We start from the raw sequence: 17166 nt of genomic DNA on the forward strand, positions 1-17166 counted from the left end.
GGTGGCCACCAGGGGCAACTCTGGGCTTGCCTATCGGAAGCTTGGACAATCCGGTGTGCCCTGAGAACGAGATATGTGCAGTTCCTATCGGGATTTGTCGGCACATTCGGGCGGCTTTGCTGGTCTTGTTTTACCATTGTCGAAATGTCTTGTAAACCGGGATTCCGAGACTGATCGGGTCTTCCCGGGAGAAGGTTTATCCTTCGTTGACCGTGAGAGCTTATAATGAGCGGATAGGAGGGAGGCGGCTCGGGGCGATCGAGTGGGAGGAAGGAAGGCGGCTCGGGAGAAGAGAGGGATGGGGAGGGGTGGTGCGCGCGTGGCGACGGGGAGAGGGTGCGGCGGCGACGCAAGAGATGGCGGCGGCGGCTAGGAGCTGCGGCGGCGGCTAGGAGCGGAAGCTAGGGTTGGATCGGAAAAAAAACTGATACCATATTGGAGCCAATGCAACTCTCGATGTATTGATCGGGTGCACGGTGCACGTATATATGGATACAAGGGCAGCCCTCAACCTCATCTATACAAGGAAACTAGAGGCGTCGCCGGTAGGAGATTATCCTAACAGATACATGCATAAATATGTTCAACACAGAACAACAAATGCATGAATACCATATGTCGAGAAAATTGGACCAATATAATAATAAAGGGATGATATTACAGGATTATGGTTGAATATATGAAATAGGACGTGACATACTCTACTTTGTTCCTCTTGCCATCTCTTGAATACCACGTGTTTGCCTCCTACCCTCTTCTTCTCTCTTTCTTCTTCTTAGCAAGAATATCACAATCAGAGATATTATGTGTCAAATGAAAAGTCAATAGAATGCAACTCAAGATGGTGATGTCACTCTTCACCTTATTGGCATCTCATGTGGTCCCACAAAGCACCCGGGTATGAATTTAATAAGGTGCTAAAATTATCTCGCACATAATTCATACTCAAAGAGGTTATTTGTTCTCCAAATGTGGCTGCAAAATGAAACTATCATGGACCTCACATATCTGTCTTTTTTTGGGACTATGGTATTACTCACAAACTTATATGCCCTAAAAACTCGTAGATGAATAGTAAAATCAAATTCATTAAAAAAGTGTTTTTTACAACTAATATGTTCGTATCTTATAACTGCATTCCATGTTTCTTGAGAAAATAACATCTCTCGGGTTATGATAAATAAAGATCGATGCTCTAATAAACATAACCCTTCTTAGGGTAGGAAGTTTGGTTTTTGCCCATATAACCACACGTTTTTTTCACAAAAAAATTGCACGTAATTAGAAAACATAAAACTATTTGTTGCAAAAATATTAAGATTTTTTATTATTTAACTATTTCTTTTGGTCTTAATGTTATTCAACATGGGGAATCTTCATTAAATGAACACGAATCATTGAAGTTACTGCTATTGTTGACTACTTACAACATGTTCATCTGGGCTATGTCCTTTGAATACTGAAGATGAAGATATGGACAGGCAGAGAGCGTTGCTGGAAACTGGAGTGGGATCCTCGCCTTCGTTGACGGCACCTGCACTAACTCTAGGTGCATCAGCGTCAGCCTCACTTAGGAGTAAGCCAAAAGGACCCTGCAAGCAAACCAAATTAAAAAAACCTGAACCAAATCAAGCCGAAATAAAAAAGAGCAGGGGATTTCTACCTATCACCTGCAGCGTCGCTAGCATTATAGTGCGGAGGAGTTCTTCACTATGGGAATAACAGGAGAGGGAGAGAAGATTGGAAGTGGTGGCATGATATTTACATGTCTGCCCGGGAAGGGTAAGGTTCATCTCAACAACAAAGGATGCATGTGACCGTTCCCATTGCATCCGGAACAACGACTTCTCGTGCCGCTCCACCAGCACGTCAGCTCTGCTGACGTACCTGCCATCCACGACAGCGGCAGGAGCATGCTGTGCTCGGCTCCGGCAGCTGCGCGGAGCTCATCACATCACACTCCATGAAGGTGATGCGAACCCTGTTGAGCAGCCAGCGCACAGTGGAGCAGTCCTCAAACGTCTTCTGTACTCTGCACAACGGTGTGGTGTACAGCAGCACGGTGTGCTTGCTGCCGGGTGGGCACCAGCTATCGAACCCGACAAGGGATCTATGGCACGGCCGCCATCTAGCCGGCAGGGATGTCGTCATGCATCATCGTCGCGGCGCCTGGTCTTGTCGAGCGCTGGCGTGTATGCGATGATGGCATGGACGGTGGCGAGGAGGCCGGAACGAAGAGGCTTTCCGATTAGATCTTTCGGTGGCGGTACCGGGTGCCTGACTCTTGAGAAGAAACGATCTTGTGGTCGGAGCACACCTTCATCTTGTTGGCCTTTCGCGGTTTGGCCTCCGGCGAAAATTTATCCTTGCCGTCGTCGCGTTGCCGCCTGGGCAGCCGCCATTGGGGATGGCGACCAGCTCGCACACAACCTCCAATGGCGGGAGTGTGGCACTGGGAGGCGGGAGGACAACGTTGGTTTGTGCGGCGTCGCATTGGGGATAGATGGAAGGGAAAAGAATCGGTGAGGAGATTCTAATATCTCAGTTGGTAGTCTACGTTTCGGGTTTATTTTCGTCCCACCACTTTCGTCCGTTTTTTTGTTAGGTTTTTTTTTTCCGTCCACCACCTCTCCTCCGCTGGTTTTACCGTCGGGAGAGAACCAATCCCTCGCTAGCCCGGCCTCGTCTCCCGTCTCCAGTCGCAGCCGCCGCCGCACCCCAATCCAACCCCGCCGCCGGCGATCTCCTCGCCCCCCTGCGCCGGCGCCCCCAACCTTCTATTCCTCTCCCAAGGGAATCCCAAGGGAAGGGAAGGCAGGGGAAGGGAAGGGAAGGGAGAGGGAGCGCCCAGATCCACGACGGCATCTGCACTTCGCCCCCGCCGCTGCATCCCTTCGCCGGTGCCCTCCCAGTTCAAAGCCGCCACCGCTTTGCTTCATGAACCGGCGACGATCTACTTGTGGAGTCGCACGACGATCCCTTCCCGGATCCGCCGCCGATCACTTTCAGGATCCGCCACGGATCACTTCCAGGATCCGCCGCCGACCACTTCTAGGATCCGCCGCGTACCGCCTACAGGATCCGCCGCCGATCACTTCAAGGTTCCGCCGCGTACCGCCTATAGGATCCGCCCGTTCGTGGTATGGCTCCCTTTCCCTCTCCGCCAAATCTGACCTTTGTGTATGTGTTGCGCTGTGTGCGTGTGTGCTCTGCGTTAGTGATGGGATGGGCGTGCTCTGTGTGTGGCTTGCTAGCTTAGCTTGTGTGCGTGCGTGTTCTCCGCCGATTGATGCTTGTATGAACTCAGCGTGTTTGTGTGCGTGCTGCTTGCTGGCTGCCGATGGATGCTTGTTGCGTGTGCATGCATGTGTGTAGTGTTTGCTGGATCAAGCAACAACGACACATGTTGTTTTCTAATTTTGGTGTGTGAATATATCATGCGAACAAGAGACAGCTTATTGAGATGTAATAACCAAGTAACACTGAAGAGACAAAAATACGTATTATTATGCAATAGCTAATTTCCTTATCATGTATTGTTTATAGACAACCATTGCTTGGTTATGCGCTTCTTTTCTATTGGTTGATTATGGACTACATCACTCACTTCTAAATTACAAACTGGATATCATGTTCAACATAAGATCCCATGTTCAAATTTATAGGTGGTTCATCCACTTTTTAATGTTAATTGGTGATAAGAGCAGCCTCACAGTTCAAGACACATCATATAATTATTCTGTATGAACTACCCTAAGACTAATCATATGTACACTTGCAGGGGCAGCTAGCTTTGCTGATGCATATGCCGACATGATAAACAAGATATGCATGCATATTTTAATTTTATTTGGAGATAAGATATATATGCGATACTAATTGCTAAGTCGAGGAAGCAAGGTGTGTAGGTTCTCCTTGATACTGTTTTTTTTTCTACATTGTCGCACACTTGAAAAACAATCCTTGCGTTTAGCCAATAGTGTGTAGCTTCTCCTCGATATTGATTCTCATACTCACAGTGTTGGATACTTCGCTTAACACGAAACTGGAACATGAAACACTGATGCAGGTTTCATGATGGAACTGGAAAGGCCCTTTTGAATGTATGAGAACATCTACAAACCAATATTGTGCAATAGTATATACTCGTTGATGTGTTGGGGATGATGAGATTTTTGTAACCAACGGTTTCTGAGCTAACATCGAAACATAAGATGTATATCTCACGCTGGACCATTAAAAACATTAGATTTCCCTACATGTCTGTCATCGAACATCAGAACTACTATTTCAAATTCATTGGCATTTGGTGCTATGTTCTGTACCATATCAGAACTATTTCCCTTTTATTTTGGTGTGGATATATACATGTACGTACACGCATATTAACTATTGGACTATGCATCAGCATTAATATTTACACATTACAATGTACATTCATACATTCATTTCGTACAGAGATCGGGACAAAGGAGTTCTGAAGAAGAAGATTCATCTACAGAATATATAATATGCATTGAAGAAAACAGAGATTCATCTTGGTGAGCACTAACCGTTCATTATAGATTGTTGGCGAGATAAGTTGCTCCTATGACTAAAATTGTGCCGGCGCTCTGATTTACTACTGGGTGCCCTTTCTAGAGGTAAATTTTATTATTATTTTGGTCGTGTACGTGTGTGGGGGGAGGGTGTCTTGATTGATTCACTAACTGTTCTAGCTTTGACGTTGTATGTCATCAGCTTGGGTTTGTTCCATCAGACTTTTCACACATTATATGACTTCGTTAGAATTCAGGTTGCGTTCTGTCTTTTACTTTAGAAAAATAGCGAGTGAACCTTTTTTGAAATTCGGTCTGCCACATAGAGAGGAACTCATTGGCTCCCCGGCACCATCGAGCACTGAGGTTGACCAAACAAGTGTGTGAACATTTATGAGATTTGTAATTTGAAAACTATATAAAGCCAAATAACTATGAACACACCCTTGGAATAAATGTGAAAGGAGAATCTGCGGTCTTACCGGAAAAAATTGAAACATTAGCTAGGATTTGTTGGTTAGATTCATGTTGCTCCATCCATTTACTATCAGTTCCTTTCATATATTGCTTCCATCAGAACATGTTGACCTGATTGTCCATGGTTACACTCATCTTCAAATGGCACAACTTGTTTTGCTGCCACATCTTCTCTTACCATACGATGAATAGGTACTATGTTCCATCCCTCTCTTATTTCACACTGCATTAACAATGTTTTTTCAGTGTGTCGATTTGCCTAACTATGCCTTGTTGATTACTGATTTTGTTACTAATGTGTACACAAACCCTGCCTAATTAATTTAGTCCACTATATCTAACCATATGAAAGTGAAAGTTGATTCTGACTACTTGCCTGGTGGTGCGGTACATTACCTCTTTTTCAAATTATGAGAGCGGAACGACAGCGTTGGCGTGGACGACTCGGAGCTCAACCCCGTCAAGGGCCGCGAGCAGGAGCGGCTTTCTTTTCAACAAGAAGATGACCAAGGTCCAAGGGCGCCGCCAGCCACTTTGTCGTTGTCATCGAAGAGTCCAAGATTGTCCCCGCATCGGTTGCATTGGTGCCGATCAGGTGCTAATCTGAATCCTTGTCCAATTGCAAGTGGCCTATAAAAAACCCTGGGTTGAATGCACATTACCATCACACTGCCATGTAATTTTTGTTGGTACACAATCATGTTGCTGCAGTTCTATTTATAGACTTTTTGGTCATTTTGTCTTTGTCTTTGTCCATGGTCAGATCATGTTTTTAAGCTTGATTGTTATGAGTCAGTAAGGTGAGAATGAGCGGTAATGGTTTAACTAATCATCCCATCATGTTTTTAGTATCACTAATTTATTTATGCTAATTCTTTCAACATTCTTGCCGTTGATGATTCTAAAAGGTAAAGAGAAATGTTAAAGAATTCATCTTCTGCTATGGCACGCAACCCCGCCGGCTCCATGGATGTCTACGCAGTCATCGTCCTTAACTGCTGTCTAGCGTCTGTGACCTCTGTTGGCCTCATCATGGTTCCTTCACCCTCCAGCTGCTCACGTGATTCTCTGTTCGTCGCAGGTCCAGGTCTGCGCGGTTGGGGCGTCAATCACGTGTTCAGCGGCATGTCAGAGCAACTCTCTGGCCAGAACCCTGACTATGTGCGCTTCAGGTAATGCAATCCGCCAGATATGTATGTTCACGTTTGTCAGTTGGGTTACACTAGGAGCAGGGGATGTGCACAAGAATTTTCCTGCCCATGTGGTTGCCGGTCTTCTGGATTGGTTTGGATGCTATAAAAAAAAGTAGAACCAGTTCCACCAAAATCGATACTAGGCTACTAGCAGTACCATTGTCTTTGTCAATTTTGTACCTGCCATAGTAAGATGACCCCTATTCTTAAGAATACATAATAGATGATATTGTAGTGTTATGAGATTAGCTTTTACTTCTTTCCATCGATTGCTACAGATTTTGGGAGAACACTGTTGTCCACGTTATATCATATACTTCCAAATTATAAAGCGTTCTTGTTGTATGTAAGTTACCTATTATCCACAGAATACAAGTAGTGGTTCAGAGCTACAGAGAAAAGTCTAAGATATTCATCGTTATTTCTCCAGTAAGATATCCCCCTTCGTTAATACTGCCCTATTCCTTTTCCCTTTTTCACGAAAGTGGAAGGAGTGATGAAGAACTGAAACATAGTTACAGTGGGCGTTTTTTATAGGAACAAACTGAAGAATTTGACATTAACATAATTGTAGTACTAATTCAGGTGTCCCTGGTTTTATTACCACTAGAACATGTTGACCTAATTGTCCATGGTTACACTCATTTTCAAATGGCACAACTTGTCTTGTTGCACATCTTCAAAATCGTTAATAGGCTACTAGCAGTACCATTGTATTTGTCAATTTTGTACTCCCTCCGTAAACTAATATAAGAGCGTTTAGAATACTAAAGTAGTGATCTAAATGTTCTTATATTAGTTTACAGAGGGAGTACCTGGCAAAGTAAGATGACCCCTATTCTTAAGAATACATACCTGAGAATATTGTAGTGTTAGGAGATTAGCTTTTACTTTTTTCCATTGATTGCTACAGATTTTGAGAGAACACTGTTGTCCACGTTATATCGTATACTTCCAAATTATAAAGAGTTCTTGTTATATGTAAGTTCCCTATTATCCACACAATCCAAGCAGTGGTTCAGGACTACAGAGAAAGAAAGCACCAATAACTTGTTTTTTCATTTCTTTTTGGTGATAAAACTGGATTTTGCTTTTCCATGATCATGTGTCGGTGCCTTTGTCTCTATCAAATATTAGGGGTAATGAATTTTCCTGTGCTGGATCAACATGCAGATCCTGCCCACCTTGAAGTCATAAATCCAGTGAAGTCAATTTCAGTATATTCAGGACATAGCCAGTAGCTTAGCAATTTCCACGAGTATGTTTTGTTTACAATAAAGTTGTGTGCAAAATGTATATGCTACATTATGCATGATTCTCTCTTTTATCAAAGTATATCCATGTGTTTATTTTGTCATCCCGTTGCAATGCACGGGGACCTTCGATTTGATTCAGTTTTATGTTCTACTACAAATAGGGAAATGTGGACGCTGGATATCCATTTCTTAGGTGTCAATCTGGTACTTAGGCTGTGTAATACAGGGCAGAGTTCTTCCAGCTACTAATTCACATAATCTGATTTATAGCCTAGGCACTTTTCTTTAAGCATAGTTACCTATTCGATGGTGACCAACCATCCGTCACACGCGCCATACAAACAATTCAGGAGGAGGCCCGCTTGTGAGCATGCGCCGGCGCCAAAGGCCTTGCGGTCATCATCCCGGAGACGCAGTCCTGGTCCATCGTGGGAGGCGCTTCCACAGAGATCCATGCGTCGAGGCAGCTTACTCATGCCATCCATGCGCACATGCTTGTAGGCGGCCTTTTGTTGCGGCATATATCCTGTAACAACTAAACCCTGTATTTTCACACTCTCCTATCAATGCAATGATATGCAAGGCTTTTGCATATTCGTGAAAAAAGGACATTGCCATATATGAATGTATGAACAAAAAAGGAGGTAAAATAATGATTTCACATACGCACTTTCCCTACAACCTATGTCAAGGGTACCGACTGTAGTGATTTTGCATATTAACTTGATAAAGATAGTACTACTACCTTGAGTTTGACAAAGAATAATGACACTAAATTGCCAGCCATTTTGGATTTGTCATCTTTTTCCCCACTAGGGCGCTTCCTTAAAATTTATTACTTTAAGAGACATGGGGATCGTGAGGTTGACACACTTGATGGCTACTAAGATGTTTCAATTCGCCAGGTTGTCTCTTACTGCTGCTTATGCATCACTGAAGATCAGTTGCTTATGCATCCCTGAAGATCAGTTAGATGTATGATTATCTGGATATTCCCTATATACTTTATCTAAAAATAAGGATAGCCATTTGTTTCACCTTTTGCAGTTCATCGTAATAGCATATGAAAAAAATGACAACTTGCCAAGTTACAGTTCTGAAATATTTCCTTTTGTAGCATACGTGCCAGCAAGATGGTGAACTAGATTCAGATTCGATACTCCTCTTTTCCGTGAAATATTTCCTCTGCATTTTTATTTGTCATTTATTTATGTTTTGATGCTGGTGTTGCAAGGTTCAGCGATTGCTTCAACAATGTAGGAATTTCTTGTGGTCTAGAATGGGAAGCATCAGTAAAAATCACTAATTTAAGTTCATAATGCCTGTGAAACGATATGTGGGAGAGTATATTGATTTATTTTTTGAGGGAAGAAAATTATATAATTTAATCACAATGTACACGATCATTTTACCTTTACTATGGCATATCAAGCAAGCACGATAAGAAATGAATCTATATACTCTAATATTCTTGGAAGGTTCATATGTCAGTCAGGCCTCTTTGCTCTTTTTATGTTAGAAGGAAAGCAAGTGACTTATTTGGAGGTAATCTCATAGATATGTGTTCGTTATCAGTTTCAAGTTACTGTACGGATTGATAATGGTCAAAACATTGTTGGATAAATCTATTTCCATTGAATTAACAGATTTGTTCCATTGTGTGCATTCAAATATTTAGAGTAGTATGCATGCAAAAATGTCTTACATCTACATATAACCAGTCAATCACTACTTTGCACTATATGCTATGAAAAAAATCATGTGAGCAAACTTAAGTAGTAACCTTATATTCCTATGCATTGAAAATGGTCTTAGGTACCTCCAGTTTCAGTATGATCACATATTGAGTGCACTGTAAATGCTTCTACTATTGCAAGTTCAACTTGAGTCTTCACTTCCGTAGAAATGTAACTGATTCGCTTCTTGATGAGTTTTTAGCTCGCTGATTTAAATCCATATAGCTTGCGAGGTGCTGTCATAGTCTTATGCGGCATTTCATCTACATTTTATTAAATGTCATTCCCTCATGGAAATATAGTGCAAAGGAATTAAATTTTAGAAACAACTATTGGTTGCTGTTGTTTGTCAATTCTATTTAATCCTTCACAATTTTTAAATAGTTTATCTTGTGCTTGCCTAACTGTCTGTCTGGATATATATACAATTCTTTGAAATTTATTCTTAATAATTTCTCAAATACAAAATCTAGGCCAAAGCTATGCTTAGAAACTACTAATAATCCACTTGATCATCTCAAGTAACAAACTACTGACTAATTAGCAATGCATCCACAAAAGCAAAACTTGTTCATCTCAATAGAACCCCTAATTACCATATTTATTTAGAAACGGTTATATCTTAACCCCAAGCCGTTTCCAACAAAGCAAATATCATTGCATTTTATTTCTGTTGGTACTTTCGATAAGTGTGGATGGACTTCATAATTGTCACGAGGCAGCTGGTAAAAGCAGGGGCTCTAATCAACAACAAAGATCTTGTAATGGTTTCCTGTTGGTTTACCTGGTGGGAGTGTGGAAGCATTTTCATGATAAAAAAAGGGACCGCCTTGTAGACTTATCGATGAGCATGAGGACTATAGTTGCAAACTCCATTGCTCTGGGAGGATCAAGCACCGGTGCCAAGTTCATAACTGGACTTGACCTGCGTCCAGCAGTGTGAACCTCAACAAGGACACTTCGTTTCATATTGATGGAGGCAACGAGGCCCTGTGGGCTATTCTTCGTGACTCATTTGGGGGCTTCGTTGTTGCTTCATGCAGGTAGAAGTAAAAAAGAATTGGACATCCACTTCCTTGTGATGGAGAGACTCAATGAAAATTATGCAAGCCATGAAGAACCCATCAGAGTACCACAGTTCAGGGGCGGTTGTCACTTATTGCTGGAATTTGATGACAAACTTTGGCAGGGCGAGGATTATGCATGCAGTGTGGGCGAAAAGCAAATGTAGCTTCCATGAACTTGCTCGTTTTTTTATTGAGAAGGCCTAGGAGGTTTTGCGGGATCATCCCCCTTATTTACCGGTTCCAGTTCTTGTAAAGAATATGGTAATAATTCAAACAAAGTAGCCAAAGTAAAAAAACAATAAGGATCTTTGGTTGTTTGAAAAAACACTAAGGGTTTGCACATTTGTTCTTGTATTCACCATGAAGTGAAATGTACCACAAAGGGACATTTTAACTTGTTTTATTGAGAGGGCGTGAGAGGTCTAGAGGGACTACCCGTGATAATGCAAAATGTGTATTTTTATATATGTTTGTTTTTACAGAGTATGAGAGAAATGGAAATAGATTATTTTGATGTTAAAAAAGAATCCATCGACAAGGGTCCTTAGGCAATGTCTTTGAAAGGGGCTAAAAATTCTTCGAGTTTTATACAACAATACACTAAAAGGCCCGTGGTAATGGACGGGCATCTAACATACTAAAATGAACTTTTACTTTGAAGACGATCTTAATTATTTATTTGATTTATTTATATATATTGTAGCTCGTAGCAACACCCGATCCAATGGGCTTAAGTCTTAAGAAACTTCAGAGCATACTTAACATGGAGCAGGCTATGGACAATGATTGCTTCAACACTGTCGTGCATATACTGGCATGTGACGAGGGAGTATTGTTCACATACCTTCCTATACACTACATGGATATAAGATTTTGTGTAAGTTATTGTAACTCTGCATTCTATGTGGCATTAGTATTAACATGTTGAAGCAATTTTTTTTTACTTAGTCCATGATGCTAGAGTCAACAAGAGTCAGAAGTTTTGCGAGAAGGAAACTATCCAAACGTTGGCAATATTATTTGATAGCTGGCCTAGGATGGACAGCAACATATCATCGTGCAACATTGTAAGTAAAGTATTTTGTCTATTGTTATCATGGTTTATTGTTGTTTCTAATAGCTCCACTTGTAGATTTATCTTCCCTATGCATTCATCGGCCGATACATCTTGTACGTGATCGACAAAGAGGCACGTCGGATATATATTATGGACCCTATTCAAACATCACAATCGTTAGAGGGTAAAAATTTAAGACATGCACTGAAATTAAAAACTTTTGCAAGGGGTTTCAAAGAAGCACTCGAAATAAAGCTGCCTGATTGGAATTTCGATATTTCTAAATGGCAACGTTTATTTCCATTTGGTATTCCAACGAGTATAGACGGGTAATGAATTCATAATAAAATAAATATTTATTTTTGTTATCACTATATTCTTTACATTAGTAATTTAAAATATTGCAGGAATGTGTCTGGCTATTTTGTTTTTTATTTTATGCTCTGGTGGAACGGTATAGAATTGGTCAAGCCGGTTTTGCGTGGTAAGTATTGTCCGTTACATGTTTTAAGACCTTCGGCGTGAAATTTGCATACTAACTACATATATTGTTTGTGCAGAATGAGTATGAGTTGAGAAAGCAGTTTTTATTATACCTGCTAAAACACCGTGGGAATGAAGCTAAAGAAAATTTTCCTGGTATTGTTAAAGAACTTCTTAAGCGCATCATCTAGATATTGATAATTTTGTAATAGATGTTTAACTGGAACATCGCTCAGTTTGTTACATGGACATGTCGTTAGTCTTTCTTTTTGTTATCAATTTTCATTGCAAAATGGACTTCAATTATTCAGTAATTGTGTTTGTGTTATATTGTTTGTGCATGTGAAATTTAACATGTAACTATTATAAACTTTTTCAATAGCCCATGGCAACGCACGGGCACTCTACTAGTCAATGTAGTGTTGCAGCGGACGAAGCGGACGATACCATCACAAACCGTAGACTCCTCCTCTAGGAGTAGAGATTGTTTGCTGATTATGGAAAGAGTGTGTTTGATTGGTATATGTTTGATTGCGATGGAAATAGCGAAAAGATTTGATTGCGATGCGATTCGATTGTTGTTGTTTATGGAAGCTTTTTGTGATGCGATATGTTTTGGATGGAAGGTTTTAAACCCACCCTTCACGATATGATTTGATTGGTGTCTTATATGGAAGGGTGGGATCGCTGGAAGGATGGAAGAATTGGTGTGTTATATGAAAAGGTGCAATAAGGTCTTTGGTGAATACTCCCTCCGTTCCTTTATCTGAGGTGCATTTTTTTTTACAAAAATTTCACAATGTAAGGTGTATTTGTTGTAATCTCACTTAATTCCTCTTTTACCCCTCCACCGCCACATACATGGTAGCTATCCTCTTGATGCTAAAATCAAGCCAACCACTTAATGCGTTTGTTGGGAAAAAGGGCCCCATCGTTTAGTTAGGAAATTGTATATCCTCCCGTCGCACGCAATCCCATTTTTTTAGTGCTTCCTCCTTGAGAGCGTAGACAACATCTTTCTCTACCTGATCTAAGCCTTCTCCTAAGAACAGAAACCATCACACGAACAAAGATTCTCAACGGATGCCCTTTCTCTTCCACCATGGATCCGTTCACGCTAGAGGAAGATAGGTTCAACTCATTGCTGCATGTTTTTAGCCAAGAGGATGATCCCGCTATGGAACTGTTCAGTCAGGTGGAAGAAACGGACGAGTCCTTGGGCCTGTTTAGTGAGGTGCAAGACCGCGGCCAGTGTCTCGCCGAGGACTCCTCGCCTGTGTTGTCCAACGTGAAGCTCGCCGACCAGATTTTGCATGATGCGGCCACGGCCGACAGCGGCGGCGTCCGACAAGCCGGGTTATTGCGCACACATGGTGCTCGACATCCAGTCTGTAACTTCTTCCATGGCGGGAATCGCCACCGTCAACGAGGTCGTGAACTGCGCTGTGTCCGAACCGTACGCCGCATCGGCCTCTTGTAGCATGCCATGTCAAGCAATGCTCGGCGCTCTGACCTTTGCCGTATGTATGGAATATCCATCATGTCAAATAACATCACTGATTTTTGGTTAGTCCCACTTATACGTTTGCTTTTCTCCATCATATCTGTACATGTAGTATGGCATGCCTTGTTCTAACTTTTAGCGCCACAACCGGAGGCGTCGATCAAGGCGAGGAGAACGATAAGAGCAACACGGTAAATGACAAGGCCATCAAGAATGATGCGGTGGATAGCGATGCTGAGACCATCGATTTCGAGTTTGAAGCAATGCAAGCTGCCAGAGCAAGTGAAGTGCGTGTGGAACGATTTTATGCCCCAGATTCAATGCCGGACTCGGTACCCCCAGGAATGGAATCATATAGGGATTTCATACTAAAGTCCTTGATGACATCGTATGATCCAAAGATGATGAAGAAATGACCACGTAATCAGTGACGCAACTACTCTCTGTTTAGCACTCAACATTTGGTGTGATTTCAGAAATTATCATTGTGCCCAAAGTCTTTTTTGAATTGCATGAGTTTGTTAAGTGACACCATACTTTAATAATGGCATGAATGAAGCACATTTTGTTGGTTACTTTTACTTGCAACGAGTTCTCTTTAATAATGGCATGAATGAAGCACATTTTGTTGGTTACTTTTACTTGCAACGAGTTCTTCTAAGATTACTCGATGGCATGGAGTAATAAGCATCAGAAAACAAAGAACGAGTTCTCTAAGATTATGAATAATGCTACAAGTGCAGTACGAGTATGCTTAAATTTAGGACTGTATAGATAATGAATTCGCTAAGTTTGTTAATGATAACAAGCCAGAAGAAGTACATCAAGCATCTGGAAGGGCCTCAATAGCAGCAATTACAACATCAGCATCGCAGGGTATTACGTCCGGAAGCATTTCGAGTGCTGCCAGAAATGACTTCCTCATGTGCGGGACCTTGTACATGTTACCTCCTTTCTGCTTCAGTACCTCGCGCATGCATGACTGAAAGGTAAGAAAAATACGGTTGCTTCTCTCAGCCGGGTATGTGTCATATGCTTTTTCCACCTTCGCAACAATATCAACAATTTTACCAGGGGACATCTTCTCAAAAAGAGCCTGAAGTGCCACAAAGAACCCTAAGCCAAGGATGTTCAAATCAGGTGAGTTCGGCGGCTGACATGTAAGCCTAATATCCCATCCATCCGCCTGTGCCGCTGCACAAAACACACTGTCATTCACAGAAATATGGGTCTTTGCATTATCTTGCTGAATGTATATCATGCGTCCGCGTTCCGAAGTCGGCCACAAAGCCTTGATGGCAGGTAGAAGCTTGTTCACCATATAATCTCTACTGACATCCTTTGTCACCGACGGCAAAACTTTGGTTACCTCTTCCCCCCTCTCTCGGTAAGGGCTACGCCTCTTTGCAAAGTCCTGATATGTGAACGGCCAAATTCCAATCTTGCCATCAAATGTCATGACACCATGATCATCATAACGAGGCCTTGCTACCGCTGCCAAGAACATCACTTTCCCAATAAATCCCTTGCTCTGTGTGCCGCGATAGGGCTCTTCTTCATCAGATGCCAAGTAGTAGTTATGAGTATCTTTAGTGCGGTAGAACCACTTCTCATCAATATGAATGACATTGTACATGCCTTTAAATGTTGGTTCTTCAGGCACACTTAGTTCATCCAACATGGATAAACAAAACCGAATCCGACCTAGCTTGTTGTCATCAGTCAGTGTGGATTTAATTGAATTTATATGGCGCTTCAGTCTGCCCTCCTTCAACCTTATCCATAATGTTGTCTTCGCCATTTTAAGCTCAGTAGCAAGATCTTTGAGCGTAGTTCTTTTGCTCAATTCAATCTGTTTTATGGCATCCGAATCAAAGGGTATCTTCTTGCGGCCACAAGTTTTCACCCTTTTGTTTGCTACCCCATGAATAACCACCAGCTCGCTTGCCTTTCAACCATATGTTTTGAACAGTCTGGTAATTAACTTAACAAAGCTCTGCCACCTCCTCAACCACCCCTTGGTTTAGTACGCCTTGATTTGTCCGCTCTAATATCATGGCATAAATTTCTTGCTTTTGATTGTCTGGGTACCATCTTCTCTTATTTTTTCTATTAGCATTTGGGCCTACAGAACATTCAGAACAAGAACTGAATTACTTTCAGCTAAAATGAACTACTAACATTCTCTAGAAATTAACAGGAATTTAGTGCCACAGATTACTCACAGTGACGTCAAACAAGGACTAACTTAAATAACTCATGGAGTAGACTAACCATTGTTGCTGCCGGTGTCAGCTACTTCAGCTTGTACTCCAGGTCCAGGGTCACTCTCCGGAACAACACCTTTGTTCAACTCCACACGGATGCATGGGTTAACGTTGCCGGCGGGGATGGTTGCATCATTGCCGCTGCCATCTACCAGAGATGGAACACCTTCGGTACAATCACCTTGGTTAACGTTGCCGGCAGGGCTGGTTGCATCATTGCCGCTGCCATTTACCAAAGATGGAACAACTTCGGCACGGCCGCCTTGCCACTTCGTCAGAGCCGGGCGCATTCTGCTGCGACCAGCCAAGCCCAAGCGTCGACGACCACGTCGAGCGTCACTGGCGTCCCCGACGGCATTGTCCTCACCTCCACGGACACGCCCGACGACAGGACCAGCAAGTAGCGTCGCACGCACGCGTTTAAGCACGACATCATGTGCACCATGAGCACGTCCGAGACCCGCGTGCACACTGGCAGCTTCTTCCCCTTCCGAGCCATTGCATCCACCACCAGCATCTACTCCATGGCCTGAGTTGTGTGCGGACATAGAACCTGCTGCATCAACTCCTTGGTCACCGGTGGCGATGTTCGCGAGATGGCAGGGGAACATGACAACCGTTCCCTGGATGAATACTTCACCGGTACGGCGCGCACGAGAATCTATAAGAATATGTTCACCGTCGAAGAGATAGGCCCTGGTGGTACCAAGCCGGATCGCCCCCGGATAGAAGGTATGCGTACTTCTGAGCGAAACCGTCGTGCAAAAGGACACCGGCCACCACTTCTCCGCTGGATTCACCGGCGGCTTGCACTGTATTCCATCCTCTGCGTGGCCTCGTCCACCAGCGCCTCGGCGATCGACCTGTGTAGAGATGGTGACACAACGGGTCAAGTACTACCTCAGAGTACATGATCTGATCTGGTTCAAGGAATATGGAATACATACAGTACGTACCTGTGAAGACTGCGTTGCATCCACTGTGTGGCCGCGTCCGTCAGCCTGTTGGCCTCGCGCGCGTCCGCGCCCGCCGGCGCGTTGGCCGTGGCCGTGTCCGCGTCCGCGCCCGCCGGCGCGCTGGCCGTGCCCGCGTCCGCGCCCGCCGGCGCCTTGGCCGTGCCCGTGCCCGCGCGGCCCCGCGTCTTCCGCCGGCGTGCGTACGTCAAGTCGCCCGTGCTCGGCAGAAGCACCTCGCGTGTGCTGAAGGAGGTCCACCTCATGGTCGGCTTCTTTGCTGGCATCAAGTCGATCATGCTGGCGTCCATTGCCGTCATCGAGCGCATGCTCAACTTCTACATGGAGCCCGCAAAGAAAAAATTATTCCGCTATTACTGCAAAAAGGTGAGACTGCACAAGAACATACCGTCGTCGGAGTCATCGGAAGCTAGCCAGTCATAGTCGTATCCAAGATCACAGGCACTGTCTTCGTTCTCCTCTATTGAATCCCAATTAGGTGCTGGATACAAGTCTAGATCAACCATTTTTTTGTTGGCCACGTACTGAAAGAAGGGGGAGATGAAGAAAACCCAGGGGGAGTTAACTCATTGTGTACACGAAAACATATTTTAAAATCTTCATTGTCTTGGCGC

General features: G+C 43.2%; 1 protein-coding gene and 1 long non-coding RNA gene across 22 annotated transcripts; one reads left to right on the plus strand and one right to left on the minus strand.

Annotated features, from left to right (window-relative positions):
* Nucleotides 1-2639: 2639 nt before the first annotated feature.
* On the plus strand, nt 2640-12300 carry LOC109743572 (uncharacterized). 21 transcript variants are annotated; one of them, XR_012181770.1, is made up of 9 exons: nt 2640-3140; nt 3782-3900; nt 4459-5610; nt 5924-6022; nt 6097-6187; nt 10971-11144; nt 11216-11334; nt 11732-11808; nt 11885-12135. It is a non-coding gene; the product is annotated as an uncharacterized lncRNA (long non-coding RNA). The 21 variants fall into 21 exon arrangements; XR_012181759.1 differs by lacking the exons at nt 3782-3900; nt 5924-6022; nt 10971-11144 and adding exons at nt 11400-11653; nt 12190-12300 and having other exon boundaries at nt 11885-11963; XR_012181763.1 differs by lacking the exon at nt 5924-6022.
* Nucleotides 12301-14134: 1834 nt separating this feature from the next.
* LOC109743569 (uncharacterized) lies at nt 14135-15112 on the minus strand. Its single transcript, XM_020302668.1, has one exon. It carries the CDS (start codon nt 15110-15112, stop codon nt 14135-14137), a length of 978 nt encoding a protein of 325 aa, XP_020158257.1.
* Between the last annotated feature and the right edge of the window lie 2054 nt (nt 15113-17166).

The sequence above is a fragment of the Aegilops tauschii genome, chromosome 4, assembly GCF_002575655.3.
Source record: "Aegilops tauschii subsp. strangulata cultivar AL8/78 chromosome 4, Aet v6.0, whole genome shotgun sequence".
NCBI lineage: Eukaryota > Viridiplantae > Streptophyta > Magnoliopsida > Poales > Poaceae > Aegilops > Aegilops tauschii.